The following is a 13,650-nucleotide window of genomic DNA, read 5'->3' on the forward strand; positions in this document are numbered from 1 at the left end:
GCCAGCAGATCGATCACTATATGTGTAGAGACTCTCTTCTACATGATATAATAAACAAACTACTTGTGAATGCGTATGCAGTGGTCACTGTAATGACTGACTCAATTCTTGTTAGGTTCAAAGTTCCATCAATTATTGGGAGGAAGATCCTTTCCCTTAAGTGGGAGGAAGATGCTCTATAATCCAGATTTTAGCTCATCTTGAAAGAAACAGATTCATCAACTAATGAAAACGAGATGAAGCAGCAAGAAAACAGCGGAGATAAACTACCAACATGCAGACAGCTCTTGGAAAGGTAACCTGAACAGTATTAAAGCACGCATGAAGTGCTCAGATCTTCTTTAGCCTACTTTGTCTTGATTCTTAGTCAGAGAACTCTGGAAAAACGAGACTTGCACCGAAGAGATGCTGCCGTTACCCACCGTAGTGTCGTCTCTTCGGCCTTTGTGGACTTTTCCAGTCTGACTTGTGTTTTTAATTCCAACGCCTTCAGTTTGTTTGGAGCTGTTTTAGTCTGTTCAAAGGTTTCAGTCCACTCGTCCGCTTCAGGAAGCAGAGATCGTTATCTTTCAAATTAAGCGTGTGAACAGAGACGTTGCACCCTGAGACATGAAAACTCTGCAGTGTGCTTCTGTTTTCCGAGCTCGTTAGAATTCAGAGGTCGAGCCGGTCCTGCATCAAACTTCCCCAACTTTACATAAAACGTCCATCTTTTCAAGCTTCTCATCTCTTCATTTAAGTCAGGTCTGATTATCTCCGCCTCCCCACGAAACATAAATCCAAAGTGTCAGCTTTTGTTAACTCGACGGTTGAAGGGAGACTTGCTTTATCACTTCCTGTCCCCACTCTTATTAGTAAAAAAAAAAAAGAAAATCCATCACAGATTTGTATACTTTCCTCCTCCCTCCCTCCCTCTGCTTGCTTGCTTCCTTCCTTCCTTCCTCTTGGCGTGCGGCTTCAGGAGCAGCACCCAGAGTGTGCAGCACATTCGTATGTTTGTCTCTGTGCATACACTTATAGAGCAGTGTCAGTGTCAGCTAAGTAAGTTTAAAAAGCTAAAGGAGATGCTAAATGAACCTGATCTCTGCAGAATCTTCCTCTGGAATTATCCAAATAACCTGAAGCGCTGTAATGTTTACAGCCGCCTCGCTGTTTACTTCCTGCATCCTGTTTGTGAGGCGAAGAACAATTACTCGCTCCGGTCGTCGGGCTGGCTCTCTGGAGATTGCGGCCAGCTGTGGGCGCTCGCTGCGAGCCGAGCTGACGTTTCCGGCGCGCTGAATAATACAGGATGCGATGAATGAAATACGGTGTTGGTTCAGACTGCGGCCACTTAAATGAAAGGTGAAGGTGTGTTGTCGTGTGCGTTCACGGGCCGGCACCCCGGCGCTGTGCACGAGCTGCTCCTTTGGTTGGAGCCGATTGGATCATTAAATATAGATGGTGAGACAGACATTAGATCGTCTCTCTGGCTGTGCGGCAGCTTCGCTCTATAAACATGCAGGAAGGGAGCGGCTGGACCTGCTCTTTGATTTTACTGCGACTGGGTGGATGTGGAGCAAAGTGGGCATGAATACAGACGCCGTATTTATAATTCGGTCCATCCATCTGTTCTTTTTTTCTGGGGGAATCCAAGAACTTCTACACCACAGGGGAAATCTTTCCAACGGGTTCTGGATCTACCTGGGTTTTGGAAATGGAATAAAGTAAACCCCTTTGTTCATCCTTCAGGATACCTCATGTCGCTGTTGCCGTGAGCGCGAGGCATATTGTTTGACCATTTTTGCATCTTAAATAGCTTAAATAGCCCAGAAAAGAACAAGTGTCACCAGCTCTGATGTTTCTCTACCGAGCTGAGAATGTTTGTCCGAGTCCAGGCAGTTGGTAGTCGAATGCTCTTGGTTTGTTTGCGGTTAGGAGGCGGGGCTTAGCCAAATGTCAGTTGGACATCCTTTTGAAATGTCTAATGGAAGCTGACCAGGGGGGCATCTGAACCACATCAACTGGCTCCTCTCAACGTGGAGGAGCAGCTTGATCTTCATTTTTGTTTGGATACTCAAGCCTGTCACTCGTTCAGGAAGGATGAGGCCTGAAACCCTCCGGAGAAAACTCATTCCAGCTGCTTGTATCCGCAATCTCATTTGTTGGGTCATGAGCCAAAGTTAATGACCGGACGGTCAACAGACAGATTTGTCTTGCAACTCAGCTCCTTCTTCCACCACAACCCCGGGCTATTTCTCCTCTCCCTTGAGAAGGTATACCGTCGCTTTCCAAATGAGAGAAACATGAGCTCAGACTCTGACTGCATCCAAACTGCTTCAGTTCAGTCAGAAACGGTTTCAGTGCAGGCTGGAGACACTCATGTTATAGAGCTTAAAGGACAGTGTCTGTACAGAGACACCACCTTCTGCCACAGGATGCCCTTCTGACCGGGTCTGCATCTAAATAATCAAGAACGGAAGAGGCGATAAAGCACGACTTTTGAGAAGTTTTGTGTTGCTGGTGCATTGTCTCGTCAGCAGAACTACATCCTCAATGTTAATGAAACACAATTATAATACCAAACACTTTGGATAGTTAGCATTAATTATGGCATTCCTTCAAATGAAAAACAGAAGGTGTTAGTTCAGTGTTTTGTTTTTAAAGCAATTATTAGGTTGAAACAACCTGAAAACAACACCAGGGAGTTTTGAACTGTCAGTCAGCAAAACAGTACTTGCATTCACTTACTGATTGAATATACAGACAAAGGGCCATTTATAAGATACACTTCACTACATTGTACTAAGGTACAATCTCCTGTGATCTACTGCAACAGTTTTACCTTAAATGGCACCTTGATTAAGGAGGATAGTTGGAGTTTTGGTTGTAATTCATAGTGTTGAACACAACTCAATAGTATCCAGGAGGGGTTTCTAATGTAATTCGAATGTAATGTTAACGTGAGTGAACGGTGAAATAGCAGAAAGGCCAGTATTAAAACATTTCCTTTCGTCCAGCCGACTCAGACATAATACAAAAAGTTCAGGTGTACCTAATAAAGCAGTGAATAAGTGTACACTGTTTATGTAATCCCGATATTAAATATTTGTCTGTCGCTTCTTGAGAAAAAACATTTTCTTGAGGCTTCTGTTGCTTTATTTACCAGAAGAATTGCAGCTTTGTCTGATTCTATGCATCAAACAAACATTTAAAAAAAAAAAAAAAAAAGATGTTTTGTTTTTATTGTTTACATGGGTCTAAAGTGTCCCGCAAGAGCGCGATAACCAATCTGTGAAAATAGGGAGCGACAAGTTAAAACATTTTTTTTATTTTTAGCTTTTTTCAGGCTTTTCAACGCTGAGATCCAGAACTGAACAGCAGGGGGCAGTAATGGTCATCACTGAGCTTGCTTCCTTTTTGGCAATGCAGTAGCATTAAACCCACACCTTTCTGGTTGGTTTGTGCCAACTGCTGCAGAAATAATACAGTTGTTGTGTAAACAAAAACCCAAAACCCAACAAAAGGTTTGCATTTGCACTTGAACTCATTGCCATATAAACAGGCCCTTCGTCATATTGTTGCAGTAAAAAGAAGATATTTTTTTGCTTGTTGTCAAAAACAACATGTGAGTGGTTCCAACTTTAGGTACAAAGAGCTTTAAGTTTAACATATATATATATATATATATACACACATTTGTGTCTATACTGTGTTTGAATTCAGCCTTATTATGTATTCTGTGTAACCCCCCCCCCACCCTATGTAGGCGTTGGTGCGACTCCCGCCTCAAATTTCTCAAAGCGAGGAGGTGCTGCGCTTCTTTGAGACGAAAGTGGAGGACGTCAACCCCCCTGTGGAGTGAGTATCTCACTCACTCACTCACTCACTCACTCACTCACTCAATCTAATCAACTGAAGTGATTGACCGTAGTTAAAATGTTTTTAAGGATTTAAATTAGTGTCAGCCAACGATTACAATTTTAAATGGCATGACTTACCACAATTAATTGCAATTAATGATCATTATTATGCACAAAATCCAATAATGAATTCAAAAGTACTGTATTGTGAACATTTTAAAAGTAGGAATTTTGTTTAAAAAAAACACAAATTCATATTCTTCATATAAATGCACTTAATTAAAATGATTTTAAATAAACCCAAGAGTAGTCAAGCTGGTTTTACGTTGTCTTGTAGTACATTCATTGTAGAAGTGCTGGGAATGTCCGTAATGGTAAAATCCTGACTGTTTCACGCCAACTTTCATGTAATTAACAATATTTAAAAAACAATATTCATTATGCAAATGTTTCCTTGGCTTCTATTCAAAGGTAGTTGTTTTCTCTCCTCATCGATATCAGTGTTATGACTGCGAAACACTTTTACCCAGCTGAAAATATTCAAAATAAAAAGTTTTGCTCACACAGTCATTACTGTCATTTACAAACAAGAAGAAGATTGCAAAAAAAAAAAAAGAAAAAAAAGGAGCAATCGTTCTTAAATATCAGGACTGAGTCCAAAACTGGTAGATTTCTATTAAAAGCTGACATGTGAAACAAAGTCGTTTTAAATGGAAATACATCCTCAGTGAAGTCTGTTCACAGCGATTTGATTCAAGCAGAAAAGATATTTCATCTGGAATACAATGTGACGTGATCCTATGTGATGTATCTGTATGCATTGAGGAAGCTGCATCCCAGCCCTCCTTCTGGACCCAGGCTTCGTCTCTCGCTGTTTTTGTATTTTAATTACTTTTCTCTGTGTATCCGTCGTCCTCCTCTCTCGGTGACCTCTGTCTGCCAGTGTTTTCCTGCACCGCTTCACTCTTCCCCCTCCTCCTTTAATTCTTCGTATCCAAACTCTCCCTCATAAATATGTTTAATTGACGAGACAGCTCAAGGTTACCAACGCGCCGCCAACACAGTCGCTCTCTGATCAAACAGCTTTCGTCCGCTCTCTGCCTCACCTGCGTCCTCGCGTCTCGTTTATGCTTTTCTTTTTTTTTTTTTTCCTCAGTTGACTCGTGCCCTCCATCACCCTCTGTCCTCCCTCCTCTCCCTCTCTCTCTCTCTGCTCCCTGTATTTTAGTGCATAAAGAAGTAGCATTAATCTTGCTGTCAGTAGATGGAGACGTACACGTGGCGAGGCATCGATAATGTGTGTGCGCTACCCTCGTCGCCCGTTCGCCTCCGTCTGTGACGCAGAGCGAGAAAGTCGTCTTTTACAGCCCGTGAGCCTGAATACGTGTGTAATTACCTGAAGAAAACTCAATATACGCTCAAGTCACTCATGGATCTGTAACTTTACTGATAGCAAAAAGCAAAGCACGTGGAAGAACACGGATCCTAACACTGGACCCTGGGGAGCACCACAGTTTACCTCAAAACTGTCATACTCACGGAGAATATAATTCACACACAATCAAATCAAGCCACATCAATGGTTCTCAAACTGGGGGACGGGGCCCACTTGTGGCGACGGCAGATATCACACGAGGGCCAGAGGCTTGGCCTGTTCTGGAAATTATACGTGCACATGTAAAATGTCAAAGGACACAAGAGTAATCCACTTTCGGCGGGAGGATGCTTGGCTCAGTTAAATGATCCGTGAGATGTTACGATGCAGACGGAGACTCGACTTGTGTCAAGGCTAAATTGGATGGGCTCCCTACCCATAATGCATCAGCCAAATGAAAATGAATCAGGGTGTTGCGGGAGGGGAAAGGGGAGTCAGAAATGAGATTGGCCATTGATTTAAAGTCTTGAATTGAGTTTGCGCGTGTGTGTGTGTGTGTGTGTGTGTGTCCTTACACTAGAAGGTTTTCAGCAGGCACACTGACAGTTTTTCAGTTTTCTTATTACTGTGTTAGTGTACTGTATTAGTGACAGTCAGCAATTAGTAGTAGCATTTAGCAAGTCGAAGTAGCCTGTAGCAAGTAGGAGTAACATTTGGCAAGTATTTTAAGCATGTATCAATTAATAGTGATAATTAGCCACTACTAGCGGTAGCATGTAGCAAGTTGTGCTTCTACGAACTAACTAGCATGTTGTAAGCTGAAGTAACTTGTAGCTGTCAGTAGGTTTGGACCAATTATCCGAATATTTGGACATGGTGTTGTTGTAGTTTCTGGATATTTATTTTGAGATCCAAGTACCTACTACATTGAACTGGCATCAGCAGCTTCAGGGTGGACATTTCCCGGAAGAAAAGTTCACAAAGAGGCCGTTTGTTGTCCAAGGTGGTAATAAGAACATTGACTCTTCACTCTGATGAGAAGGAGCCTCATGCTGCCCCACAGCAGGAATCAACCTCAGCAGTCCCTTGCTCTGCTGCCCCCTGTCTGTTTGTGGGGGAACTGCAGCTCAGCTGATGTCACTCTGCTGCAATCGGCTTATCTGAGGTGGAAGTTGTTTGAACAGACATTCAGCTGTACAGTGGAGAAAGTGTTTCTGTCCTGTGGTGCAAAGAGAATAAAATCAAAGCCTGGCATCTCTGTTAAAGAGTCCTCCCGGGACATTTTTTGACAAAATGATTCATTCGAGAGTGTAACACCATCAGAGCAGCTTCACACTCACCATTAAAGTGGGTTAAAGTGTTATCTAAGGTTATTTACAGAAACTTAACCTCTTCCAGAAAAGATTCGAATTGGTTCAGTAATTTCTTTGAGGGACAGTTATCCTTGAAAGGTTTGTTCAGGATACTTATAACAAGATGTTTACTGGTTTGTTCAGTCATTTCTTCGAGCGGTCCAGGGGTTTGTCCAGAAAGCTGTAGCTGTAGTTTAGCTTTAGAATATTTTATATTTTATTTATAATTTATTGAAATAATTTCTTTAAAACAGCTCAAAGCGGACACAATAAGCTTCATTCATTTTTAGTCAGCAATAGCGACATACATTTTAACTGCTGTCTTGACCTTGTCTCAGTTTGCAGGTCACGCAGGTGGATTTAGTGTGAAGTGCTCTCACACTTTGGAGGACGCTTTTTATGAAGTTTTCTCTCCTGATTTATCTCTTTTCTCGGTTTATTTATTGAGACCTTTTGGAGGCCGCCTCTGCTATCTTGCTGAAAGCGTTGATTGACTGTGCTGTGGCACAAATGATGTAAAACAAGATCAACTATTGACTGTTGGCTTTTTTTCCTGGTGTGCTGGTAGATTACAGCCAGAGGTGGCTCATTACTGCCACACTGTGGTAGCTGCGAGAACAGGTTGGTTGAAAAATTGAAAACAAACGAGCCGCTTACTGTAAAATAAAATGATAATAATAACCAACTGATTGATCACTTAAGCTACATTCACAGTGCAGGTACTGACGCTCAATTCTGATTTCTTGCTGAAATGAGATTTCTTTGCGTGTTCACAGTACATTTTGTGGACGCAGACTCGGAGCCAGGAGTGGTGGGATTGTGACGCGAGGAGCTTCACTGACACAGTTAATCTACAGCTTCATAATGTCAAGAAAGACGTTTAAATTCATCCGTCTGCGTCTCTCTTTGCAACTCTCAAGACAAGACACAATTTTCCATCTCATCCCAATGACGTGGAAGTCGCATACATGCGACCTGACATCAGATACATATCCAATTTTGTACCATATACGATCAAGTTCTGGGTCTGGTGTGAAAAAATCAGAATTGCAACATTCAAACTGTCACAAAAACAGATCAGTTATGGGTCACAGTGAGCAAAAAATTGGAATTGGGTCTCATTTGCCGGCAGTGTGAACATAGACTCAGACTCTTCAAAGACTAGTTTGTTACCCTGGTGGGGAAACAGATGATATGATGAGTACTGGGGGTAGAGGAGGAGTCTTTATAGAGAGCTTGATTGGCTTGATTGGTGAGCAGTGGAGGGAGCTGAGGCAGAGAATGTGGAGTGAGGCGGAGTGGCCAGCCACAGGTGTCTCCATATTGTTTTAGGAGAAATGTTTATTAGCATTATTCGGCCCTGTCCACACAACAACGGAGTTTTATGTAACCACATCGTTTTTGGCCGATCGTCCACATGGTGCTGTGTTTTAGGAGCCTGGAAATGTGTGTTTGTGTTTTTTTTAAAGGCCTTCCAGAGTGGAGAAATTCTGAAACACCACTTCAGCTTTGACATGTGGATGGACACGATGATGTCATCACCCCCTCCTCTCTACCCTATAACCCTGCGGTGCTCTCAGCAACGTCACTTAACGACAACAATGGCAGATGACATGCTCCAGATCGTACGGCAGAAGCTGCTGATGCTATTTGGTTTAATAAGATATTGGATTTCTTGATTTCTCTGTTTTTGTTGTATTTATGTGGCAGCGCCACCTATCAGCCTGGCATATGTACTACATCATTTTAAGTAGTTTTTATGGTGTCGTGTGTAGCAAGATGTTTACTGTGTGGATGGGAAACTTTGCAAGAATGATGGAGAGAAAACAGATAGTTTTGGCTCGTGTGGACAAAGGATCAGTCCAACAATATAAACGGTGTCTCGTTGTTGGTAACATTAGCATGAGCCTGAATTTAGCATGAAACAGAGGTAAAGGAGAACCAAACTGAAGGTTTGTCTGTTTGTATTGATGTGAGCAGAAACTGAGCAACATCTTTGTTTTAATCGGCGTGACTTGATTTTCTTTAAGAGGCTTAAAACAGCTAACAGCTTCATTTTGCTCACTCCTAAAGAAAACACCATAATCCCAGTTCAGTCGGAGTAACGTCTCAAATGCCGCATTGGCATCCGTCTTTAAATAAGTAACCCACATCTGTCACCACATCTCGTGTTTTTCCACTTTCAACGTGTCGGAAACGCCCCTCGCTAAAGCTAGCCGAGCATTTCTTTGAAAACAGAAGTCCTTGAGGTTCATTAAACTCTGCAAGGTTCTCCTCTGTGTTCGCCACACATGGCCTTCCTCCTGTGAGGAGACGGAGGAACCAAGCTGCAGCCTCCAGGGAACACTTCAGGTCACCGGTTCCACCCTGGACTCTGTGATTCTGCCCCCTCACCCTTCTCTCTCTTGCCCCCCCACCCCTCCTTTATAGCCTAATGCTTTACAGATGCCTCCAAACCCAAACCTCTGAAAATAAAGACAGAAATAGCCTGGTGTGCTCCCACTGACATGGTAAATGTTAGCCTCTTTGCTAACTTGCTAAATGTCTACTCAAGTAATGTTTTACTCAAAACCTGGATCATTTTGATGCTAATTAGCTGCGATAATGAATTTCTTCTGCTACTTGCCATTACTTCTCTACCATCATGCTAATTAGCTGCCACTTTTTATTCATCACTACTTCCTACAATTGCGTGCTGTGACTACCTTAAGGCTAATTCATACTTTCCGCGTGTCCGCAGGGTACGCATTGGTCGCTGTCACGTAAATATCCTCATTCACCCCTGTACGCGAGGGTCCGCGTGACCCTGTGACCCCGTGCATGCGCCAGAGCAATGAACAACAACATCAACAACAGCAGTGGATGCTGGTATCCCCTATTATTTACTACTTTTTGCTGCTGTGTTTATGATTTCTTGCTGCTCTTGCTTACGACGCCTACCGACTTTCTGCTGCTACAAACTACTTGGTCATTACCTGTTGCTCCTTCTTGGAACTTATTCTTGCTACTTCTTTTTCCTACTTGCTGGTAATGTTTGCTTCTACTTAGACTTCTTCCCACTTGCTACTACTTCCGGCTACTCTATCTTGCTACTTCCTCTTGTGAGTAATTATTGCGACCTGCCACTACTTTTCTAGGTGCAATGAAAACAAGTTGTCAGTTTATGTGTCTGCAGGCAACCAGAATCTACTGGTTTCAGTAGGCCTTTTTCACTTTTTAACCTTTTAAAATACATTTACTTTTAGCAAAGTACATGCTGTTTTCCAGCAGACAGATCTCATTGCTGTCCTCTTCTTGGACATCGTTTACCGTTAGCTTCTTCAATTGGCACAGTGTATAACCAGCCACCATATCAAACTGTGGTGGACTGAAGGATGGAGCAATACATTCACATACTTTTTTCAGATTTTTCCTCCTTTACTCCCAGCCGATTCTGTATGTTTCCACATGTGCTGACTGCATGAATGTTTTGCCCCTCTCTCTTTGTTGCCCCGGGCAGAAATCCATGCTTAAGAACTGTCGGGGGGGGGGGGGCCTTTTGACCACACGACCTAAACGACTGTCTCCACAAATGACCTAAATTCTTGTTAAGTCCTGAACACTTTGGGTCCGAATGAATGAATGCGAATGAAATGTTGAACTGTACTTTCCGTTCACGTCTTTTCTTAGCTTCGTTCTGTATGGTCATTGTTCAACCAGACAACTTGTTTACATGCATATTGAAAATGTATCCGATTTCTGCAGGGAGCACATTATTCAAGTGACCATGTCAAATGGGGTCAGATACCTGCGACTTAAAACTAAGACCACGTCCTCATGACAATGCCGTTTCATGTAACCACATTGTTTTTGATTGATAATCCACAGGGCACAGCATTTTGGGAGCCAGAAAACTTTTTTTTCTGTTTGTCTAACGGGTTCCAGAGTAGAGAAATTTGAAAACGCCACTTTGGCTTTGACGTGTGGATTGGCAAGAAAATTATAATGTCATGGCTCCACCTCTCAACCCTATGACCCCCACGACCCCCTCCATGACGTCACGTACAACAACAACAATGGCGGACTACATGCCCCAGATGGTGCTGCAGAAGCTACTGATGCTAGTTGGTTTAATGAGGGGATATGTTGGACTTGTCAAGTACAAGAATTTTTGCGTCTTCTTCTCCATTTTTGGTGTATTTCTGTGGCAGAGTTGCACTGCCCCTTATGGGCCTGGCATATGTCCGACGTCGTTTTGTGTAATTTTTATCGTGTCTTGTGAATGGTGAAAAAAAAACCGCCAGGTAGAAAAAAGACAGTTTTGACTCTTGTGGACACGGCCACAAGAGGCCACAATACTTGCTAGTTGCTATATGCTACTAATACTACTAGCCTAATATCACTCCTATTTGCTTCTCTTTAATGCCACTTGGTCCTACTACTTGCAAATTGCCACTAGTATTTGCTACATGCTCCTATGATTTGACACTGTTTCACTCCATACGTCCTCCGAACGAAACCCGTTAATAGAGTCAATCAAGTGACCCGGAGTGTTTCTGATTCTCACTCAGGGAAAACATGCAAACATCCACATAGACTTGAACAGTGTGAAACAGTGTGAAGCTCGGAGTGAAAACATCAAATATGTCCCCCCCCCCCGGGGCCCCAACCGTCCTCAGCATACTTTCCACTGAGACACATCCGCTCTGCCTGTGGTCTGATAATACCTCCGCTGTGGGCGAATTAGAGGCGGCGTGTGTCCGGCGTGGCCAGGGCTGAAGCCCCGCCCCCTGATGTCCCACTTTGATGACAATGAAACGTATTCTGTTCTCCAGCAAACCCGCGCTGGTGGAAAGCTCGTACAAAGGCTTCTTTAATATCTGTATACTTCAGGGAATCGAACAATGGGACCTGCAGTCCCTCGGCTGCGATGGACGTGTCTCTTTGTTAGCTCGCCAGCATGCGAAGTGCAAGGCAGGGACCTCCTGCAGGGGGCGCCACACTGTTGTCATTGATATGAACCCAAGTTGGCCATTGGTTGGATGCCTTCTTCTAGCTACAAGACCATGAAAAGTCGAGGACTCTATGGAGGAGGATTCCATGATTTGTTGGCGAAATCACTGTTCTTTTCCAGGTTCTTGACAGAAGAAGGCCGCATTAGGGGGATTAATGACATGCTGACAGTAGTGTATAAGTACAAGGTTTTTGTCATTTTGTCATTGATATCGACCGATGTCAGCCATCTCTTGAAAATAGCGTCCAAGTAAAGGGGGGGGGGAATCCATTGTGTTGTCATTAATAGGGACAAATTTCAGCTATCCAAAGGCCACCTCCATCGGAAGGCAACAAGTAGGGGGCCCCAGTGGGCGGTGGGGGTGTTGTAACAACTGAGTGTAAACGTATAGGAGCTCCATCATTTTAGAATAGAAATATTGAGTTACTATAAATAGTTTAAATAATTGCAAAAAAAAAAAAAATCGAAATAAATAAGACAAAACAATTAAACTGACAAATAAAATAAATGGAAAAATTGAAATGGAAAAATTCTTTTAGGATAAATAGTCAGGACGTCTGGCTGGCCATCTTCGTCTTCTTCTCCCTCCTTCTCCTCCTCCTCCCAGAGTCATTATCAACCTCCAATCTGATCTCCAGCTGGTGCCTTTTAATCCCATTATAGTCCATCAGACAGAACGACTCGGGGGGGGGGGGGGGGGGGGGGGGGGGGGGGGTTGAGGAGGAGGAGGAGGAGGATGGTGGCGCTCCTTCTTCACAGTCACATGACTCATCAGTGTTTGTTGCAGAGAGCTCAGGCAGCCAGCCAGTATTACCCCCCCTCCCTTGTTGCCCCTCCCTCCGTCTCTCTCCATCCTCGGTCGGTGCAGCCGAGCCGTGCGAGCGTCCTGCGTACAAATGCAGCCGTCCTGCGGCCGTCACTAACATGTCTCTATTCTGTTGCTTCTCTTTCAGGGATTATGGATCCAAACGCAAGTCAGGTGAGTCTCCGCCACCTGTCTGTGTGTTTGTGTGTGTGTGTGTGTGTGTGTGTGTGTGTGTGTGTGTGTGTGTGTGTGTTACTGACTTCTGAACCTATTGCAGAGAAAACATGCATTATGTATGTTACTTATTCTATATTTTTAACCATTTTTTGGGCGTTCAGTGAAATGCATGAACCTTTCTTAAGTAATAACCAAGATTAAAGGATATTTTAAGACTTTAAAAATGTAAAAAAAACAACCATACAAACTGTTGATTCTGTGGGGGGAAAAAAGTACATTCATACCATGAAAAAAAAAGTATGTTTAAATGCATTAAATGTCACCAAAATTGTTTCAACCTTAAAAATGTGTTTCTTATAGTATTTTTATTTGTGTATTTAACAAAACCGATCAATCAAAAATGTTATTAAATTACATACGATTGTGAGGCAATATAACCAAATTTACAAAAGAAATGGGTAAAATACTGAACAATTTAGTTTGTAAAAATACAACCCAAAACATTGTCAGTGATGAGTAAAAAAAACAAACATTTAAATGATAATTCCCATGTTTTAAGAGTAATAAGATAAAAAAAATCAAAAGGAAATATCAAGGATGACCACTAAAAAGTGCTTTTCCATCAAAATTCTCTGTTTACAGTGTTCTACTTAATAAAAGGACGGTGACTCAGAAAGGTCATTATGATTGGAAGAAAAAAAAACAACAACCCATGAATAGAGTCACATTATCCAGTAAAACCTTCATGTGTGTGGGAGTCTCCGTCAGTCCACCTTAAACCAACAGCGTGTAAATTATACGAGTGGCTCACATGAAGCTGAGCAGCTAAAAGCCGCTCAGATGGCTAAAGAGGCTAAAACCCTTCAGAGTTTCACTCAGACTTCACCGTTTCCTGAGAATAACGTGCTTCACGTGTTGGATTTTATACTGTTACGTTTACGTTTTAATGCTCTGTGTTAAAACGCAGCTAAAAAAAAATCCAGGTGCGATTTTTAAAGACCGTAACATCATCTGCAGACACGCTTGCATTTATCACAAACTGGAGTTATTTTGTTTTGGAATAGTTTTTAGACAATAATGAGAAACTGCTCAATGTATTTTCTCTT

General features: G+C 42.6%; 1 protein-coding gene across 4 annotated transcripts in view; it reads left to right on the forward strand.

Moving 5' to 3' along the window:
- Window positions 1-13,650, forward strand: part of sh3pxd2aa (SH3 and PX domains 2Aa) — a 74,597-nt gene that overhangs the window by 24,405 nt on the left and 36,542 nt on the right. For all 4 annotated transcript variants that reach the window (XM_080463435.1, XM_080463436.1, XM_080463437.1 and 1 more), the window contains exons 5-6: window positions 3,749-3,840; window positions 12,516-12,541. In XM_080463435.1, coding sequence (XP_080319561.1) covers window positions 3,749-3,840; window positions 12,516-12,541 — 118 coding nt within the window. The remainder of the gene's footprint in view (window positions 1-3,748; window positions 3,841-12,515; window positions 12,542-13,650) is intronic.

Source organism: Lipophrys pholis (assembly GCF_963383615.2).
Source record: "Lipophrys pholis genome assembly, chromosome: 5".
NCBI classification, from domain to species: Eukaryota; Metazoa; Chordata; class Actinopteri; order Blenniiformes; family Blenniidae; genus Lipophrys; species Lipophrys pholis.